This window comes from Epinephelus lanceolatus, chromosome 11 (genome assembly GCF_041903045.1).
Source record: "Epinephelus lanceolatus isolate andai-2023 chromosome 11, ASM4190304v1, whole genome shotgun sequence".
Classification (NCBI taxonomy): Eukaryota; Metazoa; Chordata; class Actinopteri; order Perciformes; family Serranidae; genus Epinephelus; species Epinephelus lanceolatus.
In genome coordinates this window covers 5,447,269-5,466,695 of record NC_135744.1, presented here as the reverse complement: position 1 = coordinate 5,466,695, position 19,427 = coordinate 5,447,269, and the positions used below count along the sequence as shown (strand labels likewise).

At 39.2% G+C, this 19,427-nt stretch overlaps 1 protein-coding gene across 2 annotated transcripts in view; it reads right to left on the bottom strand.

The window, feature by feature from the left end:
* Nucleotides 1-5,938: 5,938 nt before the first annotated feature.
* fez1 (fasciculation and elongation protein zeta 1 (zygin I)) overlaps nucleotides 5,939-19,427 on the bottom strand; it is a 29,454-nt gene continuing 15,965 nt past the window's right edge. For both annotated transcript variants that reach the window (XM_033649199.2, XM_033649190.2), the window contains exons 4-10: nucleotides 16,935-17,021; nucleotides 15,700-15,865; nucleotides 12,881-13,185; nucleotides 12,048-12,128; nucleotides 7,514-7,589; nucleotides 7,343-7,408; nucleotides 5,939-6,991 (exon numbers count right to left, since the gene is read on the bottom strand). In XM_033649199.2, coding sequence (XP_033505090.2) covers nucleotides 6,975-6,991; nucleotides 7,343-7,408; nucleotides 7,514-7,589; nucleotides 12,048-12,128; nucleotides 12,881-13,185; nucleotides 15,700-15,865; nucleotides 16,935-17,021 — 798 coding nt within the window. In that variant the 3' untranslated portion in view covers nucleotides 5,939-6,974. The remainder of the gene's footprint in view (nucleotides 6,992-7,342; nucleotides 7,409-7,513; nucleotides 7,590-12,047; nucleotides 12,129-12,880; nucleotides 13,186-15,699; nucleotides 15,866-16,934; nucleotides 17,022-19,427) is intronic.

Below are 19,427 nucleotides of genomic sequence, written 5' to 3'. Positions count from 1 at the left end.
AGTCTGTATGGAACATATAATACGGGTTATATGTTTTCCTTCAACACTGGATACTGAACCAAAGAAACAATATGTAAGGCTTCATTATTTCAACCTGTTCTTTTTATATGTTTATTCTTTATATGTTTATTTGCTTATTTAAATCAACATGACACTGAAGCATTTTTTTGTCCTGCTGAAAGCATTTTTAAACAAACTTTCTTTCACATTTGCTTGACATTGTCACATTATGGTAACAGGAAGCTGATATCATTTCTCAAATTTCTCTAAATCAAAAACATTGTAAATTTGTTTTTATAACCCTTTTTCAATGCACAAACACTAACACCTGTTAACATCTGGCTTTTCTATGTAATTGGAAAGGTTACAAATAGCATTCTCATCTGGGTAGTCACAGGTATTTATCAGCTCCAGCTCTGATCTGCATTGATATAAACACAACACCGGGGTGAACGCGCTAAACATCATTCCAAATTAGTCTGCACCCAGTTTGAAAGATAGACTGAGTAAGTTAGATATATACAAAAAGAAGTAACCACTGTAACAGTTGATTTCTACTGTTTTCTAACCTTCTCTGGCCTGTCAAATGAGACACACCAGTGGAAGAAAAAAACAGAAAGGCATACTTGCCTGCTGCAGAGCCGTGTACACAGCTCTGGTCTGCTGGCAGTGGAAAAGGAGTCTATATCCTATTTTTAGTGGGTTTACCCGTGTTTAAAAACCCACATACACAAGCTAATTTTGGCTGAAAACGGGTATAAGACTTTAGCAGGTGCCCTGTTTGTGCTCTGCTATCATTTCCTGGTAGAGAAGATTGAGAAGATAAAGTGTTTCTCCTTAAAGTTAGGGGCGTTATTTAGGACATTTAAAGCAACCCACATACTGTGTTAAATACTGCACTGAATTTTGGCTTAGAGTTGCCTGGGTCCAGACCTGCACTGAATTACCGGTTTAATCTGGAAAAACGAATTATGAGCGCTGCAGAGGGACTAGCAATTAGCCAATCAGACTGACACTGCTGTCAGGTTGTTGTCAAGTGGTGCACAAGAACCAATGAGGAGTATTAACAGCAGTGGCGAGTCCTATACACAAGATAGATGCAGGCTGTTCTCAACCATCATGTCTTATTAATATCACCTGACAACGTTGTTTGTTTTACTTCGCTGCGCTCCACTCTATAAACCCCAGCAAAACAAGTATGTTTGCATGGCTACACATTGGTGTGGACTTAAATAATGTTAGATTCGGGTGGACACTTTGTTTTAGTGATTGATTCGGGAAAATCGAATCCCTGTCCACCACAAAAATCAACTAGAGAGGACGCAGTGTCAGACTAAAGATAAAAACCAAGTGTTACTGTCTGATATCAGGCAAACCTCAAAGGCTCGGTTCTGTGCATATTTTGAATAAAACACAATTCCTGTATTATGCTCCTGTTATTTTTGTTCAGTCAGTAATTATGATTAAGAAAAGCTGTAGCTCTGGGGCCCTGACTCCCACAGGGTGTCGCCAAAGCTTCACGAGGGGTCAAATGGCCCTTGATTTTAAGGGGTATAGGAAAACTTATTCCTAAAAATGTACAGTAGACCTATATCTCAGCACTTCATTTCTTTCAAGAAAACTAAACAAAATTATTTTCAAAGTTTAGATTATTATTCAAGATATAAACTTAAAAAAACCTGACAGAATAAGAGCACAGTGAAAACCTGAACAGAGGCTCTATTCACAGAGCCCTCCCTGTCTGCTAAACAGCCCTCTCCTGCAGTCAAAACAATCATAGAGCTAACAGAACAATGGCCAAGTGTCAGGGGGAAGAAAACACTGAATTTGTCAGTCAAAAAGAAGCCTTGTAAGTGTAACTGATAAACATAATACAGACAGAGAATCTTATAATAAAGTTCCTAAAATATCAAGAAAACTCATCTGTGCAAAATTCGCATGAAATGATCTGCTAAGAACACCCTTACCACCTGTTTCCTTCCTTCAGTTATTGCGTTTACTGTTTGGGTTATTGTACATTTTCTAGGTTGTTCTGTACTGTTATTGTTATGCAATGAATATAATATGAAATATCCATAAAATATGTTACTTAATCAGAGGTGGTCAGTTAATGGAATGATAGAGAAGGGGTCCCTTAAGGAAAAAGGTTGGGGACCACTGCAGCAGATGACACGGAGGACCAATTCTCTGAAAAACTGCTCCACTGAGTGATTATTGAAATTCTGACATTGTTAAAAAAAGTAAATAAATAAAAATTACATTTAAAACATAATATTGCAAAGTCAGAATGTATCGAAATGGCTAAATGGATCAGGAACATAACATAAACTTTGGTGTCAAATCAGTTTTTAACAAGCATTGAAATCTAATTGTGGCTTGTGTCTTTCTTTCTCTGGCCACTATCAATTCACACATTATTAGGATTTTGGGGAAAAAAGGAAAAACAGATAAATGTATAATGATCATAATATCTATTGTGCTGTATTGTCTTTACACTGGAGCAATGATTGTGCACAGGATGTTAGAACATTCCCAAATGAATCATTTGAAACATGAGAGCATGCTTTACAGAGCATTTCTGAAAATTGACATCTCTTTGACACAAACTCGACAGGACAGTGGGAGTTGAATGTCTGGTAGTTTTGCTGAGGTTTGTATTGTTTTTAGAATATTAAAGCAAAATGAAAAGAGTTGATGAGGGAAGGGGGAAGTGATGAGCAAATCATTTTGATGAGTAGAACTTAGTCTTTACAGCTACAGTGATACTTTTGAACTTGTGAATGGGTCATTGAAAAAGTGTACATTGTGAACATTAAAATGTATTCAAGACAAGCCTTTATTTTTATACAGTGATGTATCAGAGCACACAAGCAGAGTTTATAAATAGTAAATGTCAGTGATGGATTGTATAACTGCTGTGGACAGACTGGTGGAAAAACCTGTGCTCATGTCTACAGTAGGTCCAAACTATGGACATGGATGTGCAGTGTGCACTTGTATCCTCCATATTTATGTTCATGGAAAATGCTTTGTATGAAATTTTCAATTAAAGAAGAAATGATCAGCTATGTTGTGATCAGTGTGTATTTTTCCCCAAAGCTTCTAAAATGGCCATTATTTAAAATATAATAGGCAGGCTTACAGCATTAAGGTGGACTGACTACATTCAAAAGCCGATTCTAACCTGAGATCTTATTTTTATCCAACTTGAATGAACCCATATGATTCCATTTGCATTTAGAAAATGAAACTTTGATTTACAGTTAAGAAGGATGGGTTGCATCAGAAATATAACTTTTCGAGTGTAAACCTCTGTCTATTAATCAGAAACCAGCTGCAGTGCCTTTATACCATCATCTGCCCTCCACTGGCCATCATGAGCCAGTACAGCTGGGAGATGTAATAAAAATCACCTGTTCATATATCCCGTGTATATTTGTATATTTGAATATTTGTAACTTGTAATATTCTCAGAATAATTTAGTTGAATTATTCACTCAACCTATGCTGCATAGGTTGAGTGAATAGTTCAACTAGAGAATATGTAATGAATTGTGACATAAATTTTAACATCTGCAGACACAACTGTTTTGATGTGTCTACTGGATTTGTTGAATATTACCAATAAACTGTTGTGTATGTGTGTGTACACATACTTGACAAACTACCTGTAGACAGACTATTTAAATTGTTACCATAGTTTATATTTTTTAGTAACTATCCTCATTCTAACAGTAGTTTATGTATTTGGTCAAGTATACCTCAGTATTTATTGCACATTTCCAGAAGTCATCCTGAGATTTGAAGTGAACCACCAGAGGGCAGCAAATGGACTATCTGGGAAACACTAGAGAAGTTGGAGAAGAAAATTCCTGATGGACACCCTATTATCTAAATGTTAAACCTAAATAGACTGCGTCCTGTAAAGTGCTTTTCTAATCTTCCAATCACTCAAAGAGCTTTCACACTACATCTCACATTCACCCATTCACACACTGGTGGCTGAGGCTACCATTCAGGGTGTTCGGTATCTTGCAGGGATGCTTCAGCATGTGGACTGGGGGGGCTGGGGACCGAGCCTCCAGTCTCGTGGTTGGTGGACAACCTGCTCTACCTCCTGAGCCACAGCTGCCCCCTCTTTTGTATGTCACTGTCCTGAGGCAACAAAGAGTCCTTGAAACCCTCCTACTGATAAACATTTTAATAACATTATGTGAAGTATGAATGAAGTTTGTGAAATGTTGCATTTCAAGAAACAGAGGCACATGTGGCAAAGTGCCAAAGGGGTAAAACAAATCTGACAGTTTAAATCAAGATATCTTGCTGGGAAAAGGACAGGCATGCAAATCACTTTTAGGAAGCATCATTGATGGTTTAAAGATATGTTTCATGTATTATATTTATTTTTAAATTGTGATTTTCCATTTGTTGCCTCAAGGCAACTTGTGCAGTTGGGCTACTTGTTAGATGTATTATGACGTACAGTAATGGCTCTGGTCAGTGTTTTTTATGATGTACTAAAACTCACTGTGGCAATAATGGACACAGGGACATCTGGTCCAAACCTGAACCTGACTGAGTGGTTCTGGTCCTGTCCTGCTGAGGACAGTAAGCTTCAGGACAGTGTCAACATGAATGGATCTGACCAATCAGGTTTGAGAGACAGTACTGTAAGTTTCATCAACACACAGAAACCATACAATCTGTGTAGGAATAGATATTCCTGTAACCAGTAATGATCCATACTTGCTATTTATGTCAGGACAGAGCATTTCATGAAGTGTAAAATGAACTCAGTTATCTGACAGAATAACATGTAGCCATGCAAATGTAATTCTTATGCATTGCAGAGTACAGACAATGTGATCCTTGTTACAGTAGCTGGTTCCTGAAGTTTCACACAAAAGAGAAACAAGAAAAGAAAGACTTCAGTCCCCCTCCACTCAAACCTGTTCTGCTTATTGTTCCTTCGCTGTGATATTCGAAATTCACTGCTGAGAGAAGACAGTTTCTTTTTAATAACCTTAAATCACCTGGGAATATCAGCAGGATTTAGTGACATCACGTCATTTTTTATACTCATATGGGACATTGTTGCACTAAGACTGGGCAATGAAAATGTATCATTATTATTATTATTATTATTATCATGTACTTTGAATGTAAACTAGTTGCCAAAGGGTATAAAAACATCAAAATAGGACTTCTTTATACTATCAAAAAAAAGAAAAAGGGCCGGGGCCCCTACCCTTGTGTATACCTGACCTGTGCTGGCCTGCTGCGACTGGCCGCTGGCCACCTGTCATTTTACAAAAGTGGCCGCTGGGCAATCAAGTTGAGCATCTCTGACCTGAATCATCCAAAAAATGCTTGAAATACCGCCAAATTTGTGTGAAATTTGAAGACATTCCCTCAAGGAAATATTGCACTCATGAAGTTGAGATGGATGCAAGGTCACAATGATCTTGATCTTTGACAATGACAATCTAAGCAATTCATCGTGCAAGTAAGAGAGTCCAAGTAAACGTTTGTGCCAAATTTTAAAAAAAAATCCCTTGTGTTCTTGAGACATTGCTTTCACAAAAATTAGACAGATGCAAGGTCACAGTGACCTTGACCTTTGACCTATGACTACCAAAATCTAATGAATAAACTGTATTGTTGAATCCAAGTGGACGTTTGTGCCAAATTTGAAAATATTTCCTAAAGGCTCTCTTGAAATATTGTGTTCACATTAGGAAGGATGGACATGGACCATGGCTACCATGGGCGCGGGGGCATAAACAAAAAAAAAAGAACCAAACAAACAAAAAAACCATCATGAAGTCAAAGTAACCCAACCTGCTGTGGCTGGTCTTCTTACACCAGCTAATCAGCATTGATCATGTCACCAGCTAAACTCAAAAGGTTAAGACAGAAAGAAGCAGACGCAGTCAACTCTAGGGTAGAATGTTTATTAGAATTTGCGATTAGCGATGTAACATTCACCTACATGGCGCAAAGGAAGTCATAAATATGCTAATATGCAAATATGCACGCCTTTATTGAAATGAGCTCATCTCATCACGGGATGATATATCCAAGGACAACTCAGTGATACACCTCCACATGGCTGAACAGGGTGGAATGAACAGAAGCCTTTCGCTCTGATGACACAGTAAATAAAAGTAGAAAATCAGCAACAGAGTTTATATCAAATATTTAGATATAAATGGAAAGAAATTTCAAAAAAGTCAGAAGAGCACTGGATATTCAGATAGTGAAGCAAAAAAAACCAAACATTGTAATGCACTGCACTGCACCCGTAATAGTCGTGTGTTTCTTGTCATTCAAATGGAGCTACAGTACTAAGTTGGCAGAAAAAGGTGCATGGCTTTTGTATTCAAATTAATCACTCTTTCCATCTGAACCAATACAGGGAGATGATCACATGTGGATGCAGTATGGCATTTCACTTATTTTACAGTGTAGTTCCTATGAATCAAAAAAATACAACAATCAACAGGACCCAGTGGTTAAGAGGTCAGTTTATGAATAAGTGTCAAAAGTTGGCAACATTGAGATTTTGTTAAAGGGAACAAAGAAAAGAAAAAGAAACTGTAAAAAATAAGGAAAAGAAAGCAACCATAAAGTTGTATCCCTGTACCAAAGTGGTGTTGTGATATTTAAAAGCATGTCATGCTCCATTAGTGAAGTCCTTTAAATGTGGAATAGGCTGTCCCACTTGTTTAACTATTCAGACGGCGGCCATTTGGGGTCTAGCCTGAGCTTAATGTGCAGGAAGGGAGAAGGTGAGCTCAGCGAAAGGCAGTAGTCATAGTTGAGGTGAATACAATAATGTTGATGGTGAGGATCCATGGTTGATAATGGTAAAAGATGGAAGGTCATGCAGCTTGGGCCAGAGGCGAGGAGGATTAGAAAAGCCCTCGGGGAAGAATTCTCCATCACACTGTGGCCTCTGGCCTGACGACGCTTTAGGTAGGACACAACACTAGAGAGGAAAAACAGTGCATAATAATGTTAAGCCCCTATGAGAGATATAATGAAGTTACTTTGATGTAGTGATTCTTGTAGCAAAGTGAGAAAGTTCAATTTGGCAATAACTGAATTTACTAGACAATCTTTAAATCAGAGAACACACTGTAATTTTACTTTAAATAAATCAGTGTTTGGGAAACACTGGGTTAGGCTACTGTATGAAGTGTATGCATATGCCCATGTTCATCTGGTGATAGGGACTTAAAGCAGAGGGGGGAGCAGCAGGAGGAAGGTATATATTCAAATTTTGCCCTTTACAGATTTCCTCCCACCTCAACTTTATAACTAACGTTGTTGTATTTACCTTTCAAAATGTAGTCAGTTAGCAGTGTAGGCACCTTCTCACTGTCCTCCTTCATGGCAAAAAGAACTACATCACAAAAATGAATAGTGAATCAACTCTGGTTATACACTTTTATCCAGCCAGTACTTATTATGTACCTTTGATACAAATGTTCTGGACAAGTATACTTACTCTTCGTGAGCATCTGCAGGTCATCAACAGATGGAGGGGTGCCTTTCTTCTCATATGGAATAACTGTGTTTAGATACTGAAAACAGACAGGTTCAGTGTTCACAGATGTCAATAGAGCACTTGCCAAGAGTTAGATGGAAAGATTGACACCACTCTCATATCTTTCTGTTAAACATAAATCTGGAACCCTGCTATGTTTAGTTTAACTTCGCTCTAGCCTCAGTTCATTATCATTTCTTTTCTGAGGTTAGTCATCTTTAGAAAGCCTACCTCTGAACTGTGTATATGAGCTCAGGATTCTCGGACCCCTGGTGCTGTCTAGCAAACCAGCTTGTGTTTCCACCAGTGTTGAGCAGAACCATTGTAATCCAAGGAAATTATCTTTTATCATTTCCTTGTTGTAATCACAGGTGTGTCATCAACAGAGGCTGTTGCACAATGCACAGCAGAAGTAAACAGTAGAAGCAAAACTGCGTATTCATTGTTACCTGCAAACTTATTTTCTGTTAATACAGATATTTGTTTTTACCCCAATTTTAAGCATGAACCAACAATTAATGAAACCACTGCAAACTTGCTTCTGTCTGTCAATTTCTCCTTTGACCTCTCCATTGTTCCCTTCCCCATCCTCTCTTTGCTGTCACGATTCGCACTTTATTTATTTATTTAATTTAAGTGTTTATTTGGAAGGGACAATGCATATTGATGAACATCAGTATAAATACATCTGTAAATATGCCAGAACTGCTAATTTACATCTGTTGTCCCTTGGCAGGTCACAGACAATTAAAAAACAAAAACAGTAATTAAAACAAACAGTAAGAATAGTTCACAAACAGACAAACAATCATACATGGAAGTAAAGTGCAAAGTTAGCAGTAATGCCATAAAGTGCTATTTAAAGTGTGTCGATGGAATAAAGTGCTTTGATCGAATAAAGTGCATTTTATAAGCAGTCCGGGGGAAGCTTCAGGTCAAAACCTGTTATTTTTTTGGTCCAGTTGAGAACTAACTTTCTGGGCTCTAAACCAATTTACTTTTGGTCGAAATGTTCTAAACGGTTCAAAAGTAGGTGTGGGAACCAGAATGAAACCAGTTCCATGTTGGTAGAAAAGGCATATCAGTGAGTCTTAGAGGATCAGCACCAGGTGCTCCCCCCATTTCCAGTTTTTATGCTAAGCTAAGCTAACCAGCTGTTGTTGTTGCTTCATATTTAGTTAGCCCTCAGCAATAAAGTCATTAAGTCTATTTCCCAAACAACACTGCAAACAATTAACCCTGTAAAACTGACTGAGAGGTTGAAGGCACAGTCTGAAATCTCTCTGTAAACACAAAGGTAACCCCAGCACCAAAATTCAAATCACTCCAAAACTTACTGACAGATCTTTAAATGGACAGACTTATCACTAAAGTTAAGTTATAAATGTTTTCTGATCCAAGCAAAACAGTCATATATTTTCATTTATAGACACACAAAAGGCCAGCTTTTCATTTGTCCAATTGCCAGTAATTTTTATGAACAAAAAAGGAATATTTCTTGCAGTGTGCCATAGCAGATTGCTTACACTATCAACAGAGATCAAATTACATTAGATAGGCAGATTATCCCTGTGTATGACCTCAGCTGTGCATTGGACTGGGACAGTCTCGTACATATAGGCAGTGCAGCCGGTGAAACTGTACTTGAGCTCATTTCCTGAAAGGGTTGTGCACTGGCTGCTATACAGCACAGCTCCTTCTTGCTGTTAGGAAGTTACAACTTAAGTTCTAGCTAGTGCCGTATGGTAGTTAGAACAGGCCCCAGTGCACGCTAGTTACCAGTTATAAGGTGCATACACACAAACACCTCTGGCAACTGTTTATAAAAAAAGCCACAGGAATCTAATTTAGGAAGCTTTGCTACTTTTTCCTCCTGTTTGTTTCTCTCTTGTCCTTTTTTACTGCCGATTTTATGTATAAAAGCAATGACTGCTCACTGGGCCTGTAGATGTGGTCAGCTTGTCAGTCTTGACAGATTTTTGCACCTAAACTAGCAACCAGAAGGTATGATCTTGTCACATGATCAAATAGAGACTTGATATTAGACAATATTAACATACATGTTATCCAACAATCATCATTGTATACCTGTAAATGACAAATATATCAAAGAAAATAAGAAATTAATGGTTTAAAACTACACATATATATGTATATATATATATATATATATATATATATATACATATATAGATAGATAGATAGATAGATAGAGAGAGAGAGAGAGAGAGAGAGATTAAATCTTATGCTGTTGGAAAGCCTGTTTATTTTACTTTTAAATGGTGCCACATTTGTAAGGATCATGCATTTGTGGGATGAGGAGCAGAGCTGAGTATGTGGGCTGCACCCATGAAAAATTTGCCAAATCACCTTTTTTTGCAGTTGCTATTGACTCTTGTTTTGAGCTCCTGGTACCCCCAGGTGCTGACAATTAGGTGCCTGATTAGCACCTGATTGTCAGCACCTGTGAGCATGGCCCTGCTACAGTAGTCAGTTGGTGTCTGCTCCAAGAATTGGCATGCCACGTTTGACTGATCTGGATAGGGCCCGTGCGATAGGACAACTTCAAGCTGGTGTTCCGCAAAACCAAGTTGTGGCATTTTTTGGAGTGAGCCCTAGTACCATCTGCAAACTGAAGGCCAAGTTACATATAACGGGGGAAAGACAAGCCGCGAAGTGGGCGTCCCAAGAAGACGGCAACCCAAGAAGACCATTTCCTCATCCTGTCAGCACTTAGGAACCGTAGGCAATCTTTTACAGATTTGCAGTCAAGGTTTGCAGGACGATATGACCGAAGCCTCTCTGCCCAGACAATCCGGAACAGACTGCACGCAGCCAATCTCCGATCTCAAAGGGCTGCCAGGAGACCTGCCATGACTGTCCTTCACTGTCAGGCCCATGTGTGCTGGTGTCAGCAACACGTGCATTGGAACCTGAACATGTGGAAGAATGTTATATTCAGTGATAAGTCCAGATTCTGCCTACGGCAGTTAGATCATAGGGTCAAAGTGTGGAGAAGACACAAAGAACGCTTTGCTGATTGCTGCACCGATGGAGTAACGTCTTTTGGTGGAGGCAGTGTAATGGTGTGGGGCAGCATCTCCCTCACTGGAAAAACAAGGCTTGCCATCATTTGATGCAATCTCAATCCAGAGAAATATCGAGATGTAATTCTGCAACCAGTGGCGTTTCCATATCACCACAGTCTGGGATCAAACTCTATCCTCAAAGATGACAACGCTCACCCCCACAGAGCAGGGTTTATCAGAGACTACCTCCAGAATTTGGGAGTGGAGAGGATGTAATGGCCTGCCAGCAGTCCTGACCTCAACCCCACTGAACACTGGTGGGATCAGCCTGGGCATGCTGTTCGTGCCAGAGTGACCAACACAACCACGTTGGCTGACTTGGGACAAATGCTGGTTGAAGAATGTGCGTGGCCAGGCTGGTGACCAGCATGAGGAGGAGGTGCCAGGCTGTTGTGGCTGTGTATGGTTCTTCCACACGCTACTGAGGCTCCTGTTTGTTAAATGAATAAATTGTGAAATTGACAATATGTCTTGTTTTTTCAGACTTCAATCATCCAACCCACCAAACAAAACCAAACAAGAGTCAATAGCAAAAAAAAAAGCTGTTTGGCATTGGCAGAGAAGATTTGGCAAATTTTTCATGGGCCAAACCCACATACTCTGCTTTCCAACAGTATAAGATTTATTGACAAGAAGCATTGTTACAGCAAAGAAATAATCTACCAAACACAAATTTACTTACTTTTTGTGCTTAGTTTATATATATATATATATATATATATATATATATATATATATATGTATAGTTTATACAGTGTTTGTAGTTCATGTAAAATAAGCCTATAATTTTGTTATAGATTGCTACTGACTGTTTTACCCAAAATGAAAATAGAATCAAATAAAAATAAAATAAAACAAAATGAAATCAGATAAAATCATGGAACCATTTTCAATTTATTGTGAGGTTTTTTTTTTTAATAAACACAGGTGTAGTTCCAAGGTGTCGATCTGAATCATTTGCAGGGCCCCCACCCAATGGCCCCCAGTGAAGCTGCATTGCCTGCACTGTCTACATTTACGCCCCTGGCTCTAACATACATATGAGTGGTATCCTCACTGGAATCAAATAGTGCTACCACAGCAGCATATATACTTTCAGTAATTCATGTTTGCCATTACATTTCTAAGGACATGTTACTATAAAACTGCAACCACATATTTTGATATGATACATGTATATATAATTCTATATTATGAGAAAATGACTCATGTAAGTTATTCAGTTGAATAATTCATGGACATGATTTACTTTATCATAGTAGTGATTGCTTGGAAATACTGCTGTCCAATGTCTAGTGTCAGTTTCATCATTTAACTGTTATGTTCTGTAAAGCAAACTTCATTTCCAGCTTAGTGCAACTATGTCACACTTGATCCTTTAATAATACATTTGACCTTGACCTTACCTGTTTCTCATTCCCTGTGCTTCCAAATGTCTGTCTGATGCCGGTCTGCAGGATGTTAGACAGTCCCTCCATACTGAAACGCTGTAGGTCCCAACCGGGACACACACACACACACACACACACACACACACACACACACACACATACACACACAGAACATTATTACAAGTTACTGATCATCATTTCCTCAATTAAGCTGACTGTATGATCGAGAGTATGTTTCATCAGAGTACAGACCTTTTAGCATCTCACACAAACATTATGTCGAAATAAGATTAACATTATTGTTTATATCGCATCTACGTCATCAAGCCATCTACATTTATATTACTTTAGTAATGCAGCCTCAGGTACCCAGCAGTCACCACTTAAAAACACTGCTGCTGCATTGCATGGAGGGAAAATCCATTAGGTTGTTTCTCTGTTACTGGACAGGAGTAGACTAGACTGGGCTGTTCCTGTTTGAAGACGACGGGTCTTTAGGATCTTTCCTGGAAGATACTTAAGAGGCTAATGGACCTGAGATCCATTATGCTAAGAGTCAGAGGGAGGGAAGGGGAAGAGGATGAGTTGTCAGGCACTGTGGTTTTACCTTTTTCTAATTTAACTCAATGAAAACTGCAGTGCACATTTGCACAATGCCATTTTCTTAGTAAATCCATCCCACTGCAGAGTAATTAACTCCGATGTAATGATACTGATGACAGCACACATTTGCAAAACTCTTGTGTAGAAGGGCCTAAGTTGTGACACACACACACACACACACACACACACACACACAAACACATTCATATTATATAACTAGTTAAAAGGTGTGTAAAGCTTCCCACCTTGACAGGCATGCTCCCTGTCTTCTCCGTGTGGCCTGTGGAGGCTGTATTCACAGGTGCCATCCCTCCCCCCTGCAGGCTCAGGGCTTTGTCCCGGCGTCTGCGTTTGCTGCCATCGCGTTGCTCCCGCTGCCTGTTCTGCACCTCCATCAGGGCCGTGATGAACGTGTTCTTTACTTCTTTCTCAAACTCCAGCTCCTCACGCCGAGCAAGCTGGCTCACCAGCTCCTCTGAGTAGTCACGGATGGCGGCCTCCACCCTGTGCAGCAGTTCAATGAGTGCTGCGCTGGGCATAAGGCTCAGGCCTGCAGAGAAGAAGTTGGAAGGAATAGTTGGGTTTTATCTTGTGCAGGAGTTTTTCTTACCCATAGGTTCAGACATAATGCTAAAACATGGTCAAACTCAGAGCTAAAATTTACTGTAAATGGTTCACTTTGAGCAAAAGAGCAAAATTGAGAGTTAAATCTTATTGTTAGTCTTTCTTGTAACATTGTTTGGTCTCTGTCACATTGTGGCAATATTATTATTTTACAAAAAAGAGAGATTTTATCAGCCATCCCGTTTTGGCTTTTATTTCCCCATCAGTGATTCCCAGCAGCTCTTTGCTGCTTGTGACCCATTGAAAGAAAGCAGTATCTTTGCCACATGAACTGTGGGCGGTTCAATCACATGGTTATTTTCCCTTCACAGATTGTTTCATTTCAGTGCTTTTAAGAGGCTTGAAGGGGTAAAAGTACATAGTGTTTCTTTCGTAAAAGGCAGAGATTAGAGAAAAGATACATCTTTTTGTGTTGCAACTCCTCAATCCTCCCATGAGGTAGTGGCAGTTCTAGCAACAATTTCTCCAATAGCTGATACCAGTGTTTTTATATTGGTGTTTCTTTTGTTGTTGTTTTTTTTTATTATTTATTCTTCTTTTGTGCCAGAAAAACACAGGAATCTACACTATAAAAAATAAATGAATAGTTTTAAAGTCATTCAGTCCTTCATTACACTACCTTTGAATGAGCATAAATTCAATAATACAGATTTACGAAACAACCTTTAACATAACCTTCTTTCACATGAAAAATATCTTTAAGAAAATAAGTAAAAAGCCTTTTAACTGTATATGATACATCATAATTCCCTTTCTAATATCTATTTTAAAGTGCTGTGATAACATCAACAAATTTCTTCTTCCAACAGCTGTATTTATTCAAGTCTCTCGCCAAAAGCTGCATTTTACAAGATTACACTGAACACATCATGAGAACCTGTTCATTTACCTTCACCTAAAACATATTTTTACTGAAAAGATCTTGAACGCTTCACAATGTAAATCATGCAACCTCTGTGAGCTGTTTGTTGCCACTGGTTGCTTAGAGGAAACGATAACTAGCTCCTCCCTGGCTGATTTTGACACAGATTTATTGGTTGTTTGTTTTTGTTTTCACTGTCTTTCTCTCCACATACTCTCCTCTCAGTAGTGTAGTGATGGTGAGGTAATGACAGTTTTGCTGCATGTTTCTGGCCCTATTCCAAACTCTATGATAAAATTAAGTTACAATTATGGTTCATTAACAGTACAGAGTATAAAGTACATGGACAATTTGATCATACAATCATTGCTCCTCTACAATGTTGCTGATGATTTATCTATCCAGCTATCGGACTTAAAAACATTATTACATACCAAAAAGACAAGCCAAACATGTGTAAGAGTAAAAAACAATGCTGTCCTTTCCCTCTGAAGAGATTCAGTTACCCCGCAGCTCATTTTATCATCAAGCAAGTAGTTAAGTCAAGTTATTTCTATATGATCTTTTTAGAACCACAGGTACTTCACAGATACACTAAAGTACAACATGGATTTCAGGGAAGGGTTTTAACATATTGGAGTAAAAGCTAAAAATTCACGTATAAGCAACAGTACATACCTATTATGTAAGTAAGTGTAAAACACTAAACACTAACAATGATGTTACACACCAAAAAAATTGGACAAATCAATAATTCACAAGTCTGTGAGAACCCAAAAGATGCTTTCTCTCACATGCGTTCAGCTCCCATTCCCACAGCAGCAAGGACAAATGAATGCAACTCAGACAGAGGCTCCACATAAATCTCCGATATGTTCAGTGACAGGACACCTTATGGCAGAAAACACCTTGTTCACTTGAACTCTCACCTACAGACCTGATGAAATGATAAAGACAAGTGTGTGTAACCATGTGGATTACTACATCAAAACCTGACATGTTGAGGGGGAGTACTGGTGACTTGGCTGGCTGCAGAGAACATGAGTACGATATATATCTCTCCATTCTCAACCCAAAAAGAAGATCTGAAGACTGAATATGGGAGAACTTGTTACATACAATGGATATACTGTATATATTGCAATGTGTACAGGTTTGTCTTTGACCATGGTGTCCATGCACTCATCAAAACTGGCCTTCCTGTTGGCTCTCCTATAAATAGAGATGATGATATTTATGCCCAGCCTATGGCAAGAACTCATTTGAGGATGGTCTCGCCGTTTGGTATTTTATTGATGTCGTGCAGCATGCTTAAAAGAGAAACATTAAATGCCACCTAAAGGATACTGCCATTAGAAAGACCGATCACCCTGCTGCCAATCCAAGTAGTTTCTTGGCCAGGCAAATCTACAAGGAACAATCTTTGACAGCACTGAAGCCTGTTCACATCCCAGACCAGCTGAGAACATCCTGACCAGGAGCAGTTAACAAATTTATCTAACAACTGCTGCCCCAGTGTCAGTTAGAAAGTTTCATTCATTAAAAAAAAAACGCAACATGGTTTGTTTTCAGTTTTACCTTCATAGGAGCAGTTGTTGTTGGAGGCTTGTGACAGCTGCCTGATCTCCTCCAGCAGGGAGGGGTTGGTCCTGGAGGAGCAGTGGCTGCCCTCCTCTTCATCCTCCTCCTCAGTTTCGCCGGGATCTGGAGAGTTCTCCATCATCTCAACTATCTCCTCAATGACCTTGAAGAGATAGAGTGAAATGGAAGGATACAGGGAGACAGGTGAATGGACAGGAAAGAGATGAGGAGTCAGGGGTAAGTACACACACATCCATAACCGTCCATTTGTCAGTAGAGTGTGGCCACTAAAATGCCAGAAGCCTCCTGTATTAGTGTACATATCATACTTAGATCCATTATTGATGTCTGCACAGGCTACAGCAGTGTAGAGCTGAGGCAGACTTGGATTTGGGAAGGCATCTGTCTAAACTCCTGTGCCAGCATGGTATAAGAACAGTCCAGCACTCCATGACACAAGTAGTTTTATTGGACATGATTAAGAGCCTGTCCAAAAAAGTATGCAAGCATAAAAGATGAAATCAAAGTAGAAATGTCACATCTAGCGATGCAAAGGTTGTGTCTGCTGTTCATCGGGGCTCTGATCATGGTATATACATTTTTCCAGAAGCATTGCCCAAGATTAGATAATCTCTTTAACTGTGTAATGGACAAACCCTTACACATGCCTTGCACTCAAACCATCACGATTACCAGAACTCGTTATCGCTGGATTGCCCCAGAAATCAATGAACTGCCTCCAGCTTGTGCAAAATACAGCGGCTCTTACAAGAACTGAGCAATTTGAGCACACTGCCACCACTCTGACCTCCCTACACTGGTTACCTGTAGTGTTTGGAATCAATTATAACATTTTTCTGTTTGTCCTGAAAGCACAGCTCGGCCTTGACCCATCCTACATTGTTGACCTGTTCACTCCATAGTTGTAATCTTAGCTCTGCTGACCAACAAAAAAGAAATAATCAGAATGAAAAAGGCTCAAATACCTAAAAGAAGACGATGGTAATTCCAACAAACAAAAACAAAAATGCATGATGTGTGAAAAGTGGCTGGTAAAAGATGAGAGGGACCCAAGCACCATTCTGTGACGAGTCTCATGTTACACCTTGATTTCTTTTTCCCATTATCAAACAGGACACAGACACACTGCTGTTTGATCTTGAACACACAAACATAGCCATTTTCCTCCCTTAAGGGCACACACACACACACACACACACACACACACACACCTGATCAGCTGTGATGAGAGGTTCTTCCTTGAGGCAGTTGGCATTGTCATTCTTCTCGTTCATCTCCTCCTCCTCTTTTTCGTGGATCTGCAGAATGTGAGGCCACACACAAGAACAAATGGCTGCTACTTTATGTTTTACTAAGAAAAGAAGGATAACAAGAGTTAATAACAGCCTCTCTGCTTTGGAATGATAAACTAAGTCTCATGTTTAAATATTCGAAAGGTTTTACATTATTTAGTATCACTTTTTTTTTTAAAAAAAAGCCATTTGCTATGCCATTTGTAAAAGTGTTTTAATAGTTTAAACGTTAATTATTTGGTTATTGGCGCAGTTTGATTTCAGTTTGATTGGCAGTGACGTTACTAACTGTAACTGCAATGTGAATAAATCTGTAACATTGGCTCAGTGGATGGTAATATCTCAGCAATGACTGTATTGGATGGATTGCCATGATTTGTTTTTTCAATCAATCAATGTATTTGTCACATGAAATCAAAAAATAAGATTTCAGTAAAATGCAGTCTTTAGTTCCATCAATGTGTGTATTCAAAATAAGTAAGTAACAATAAATAAATGTCAGTGTGTAGGATAAGACAGTGTCTTTGTTTTGCTTCAGCTTTCTTAGCTCTTCCTGAGCCTCTCAGTGGCTTGGTGCAACAAATACCTTATCCAGAACTCAACAGGATAAAAAGATAGTGTTTTACAGACAGTCATGATTCTCAGATGATATAACTTTGATAAATGCCTGACTTTTCCTCTAGTGCCACCATGAGATTGATTTTTGTGGTTTTACGCAAAATGACTTAACAACTTTTCCTGACATTTGGTTCTGATATTTACTTACCTCTCAAGGCCCTGTCTAAACGTATACAGATCTTTTTTGTAAACGGATATATTTTCCCACATGTTAAGGCCCCTTATCCACAGAGATTTTTCAAAACTCTGGTTACTGTGTATCTGTGGACATGTAAAGTGTCAGAAACTTACTGATTTGTTTCAGTTTTGTTAGCACTACATTGATAAATGATTACTTTATACATAACCTTTACTGCTGCACCACTTCATGGACGAATTGAGGCTTCTGCTGTGTCCAGTTTTATGTGGTCCATCTTACCATCTGCAGTTTAAAGTCTGCCAAAAAGTATGGCTTTGGATCAGGCCTGCTCAAACCAGCACATTGGGACTGCTGTTTGGCGAGGAGTGGAAGACAAAGTTTTGCATGTCCAGAGCATCAAGCTCCCTCATCCTTATAACAAAGGGGAGTCAACAGTGATTAGATCTCCAGTTTTTACCAAAACGACAAGATTTTAAACCCTCACAATGTGTGAAGAACCTGGGCGTCATTTTTGACTCTGAGCTTAGTTTTATTCCACACATCAAAAATGTAACAAAGATAGGTTTTTATCATCTTAAGAATATAGCCAGAGTCCGCCCGTTTCTTTCTCAGGCTAACACGGAGGTGCTGATGCATGCTTTTATCTCTTGTCGTTTAGATTACTGTAATGCCCTGCTCTCTGGTCTTCCCAAAAAGACCATCTCTAACCTGCAGTTACTCCAAAACTCAGCCGCACGAGTGCTGACGAGGACCAGAGGGCGGGCGCACATTACACCAGTTTTAAAATCGCTGCATTGGCTCCCCGTGTGTTTCAGGATCGATAAAAGAAGGTTCTTTTATTAGTTTGTCTTAACGGTCTTGGGCCATCTTATTTATCTGACCTGCTTTTATCATATCAACCCTCGCTAATCCTGAGGTCCTCCGGCACCGGCCTTTTAATTGTTCCAAAAGTGAGAACAAAAAACCACGGAGAGGCTGCATTCAGCCATTATGGCCCACACTTATGGAACAGCCTGCTGGAGAACATCAGGATTGCAGAGACTGTTGATGTTTTTAAAAGGAGGCTCAAGACTCACCTTTTTAATTTGGCTTTTAACTAATTTCTTTTACTCTTTTAATTCTTCTATTATATGTTCTTTTTACTTTCTAATGCTTTTAAATGATTTATTTTTAAATCTTTATGCATTTTATTATTATTAAGTTTCTAAATCTTCATTTATTTATTATTATTATTAATATTATTTTAATCTTTAAATCTTTAATTCTTTCTAAATCCTTACACTTTTATGCATTTTATCATTATTTTATCTCATACTTGTTTTATCTTATCATATTGCCTTTTAGTCTTTTAGTTTTTAGCTCCAGTGTTTCCTCATGGGGGGCCTCCACACTGAGAGGTGTGCCCGGTCTGCCCACGGGGACGTCGTCTTGGAGATCCCTCAGGTCCAGAGGACTGGGAGGCTCTGCACCATGTGTGGAGTCTACCCCGGTCTGTCTGGGTCGGAGTGGTCTCTGTGGCGGCGTTGCCTGTGGCTGTAGGCTGTGACACCTTTCGGTGTGGATGGCTCCCCACAGGTGATTCTTTCCTCACCTGGTTGACTGTGTGTGTGTGTGTGTGTGTGTTTATATGTGGGGTTGGGAGGGGCGGGTTTTCA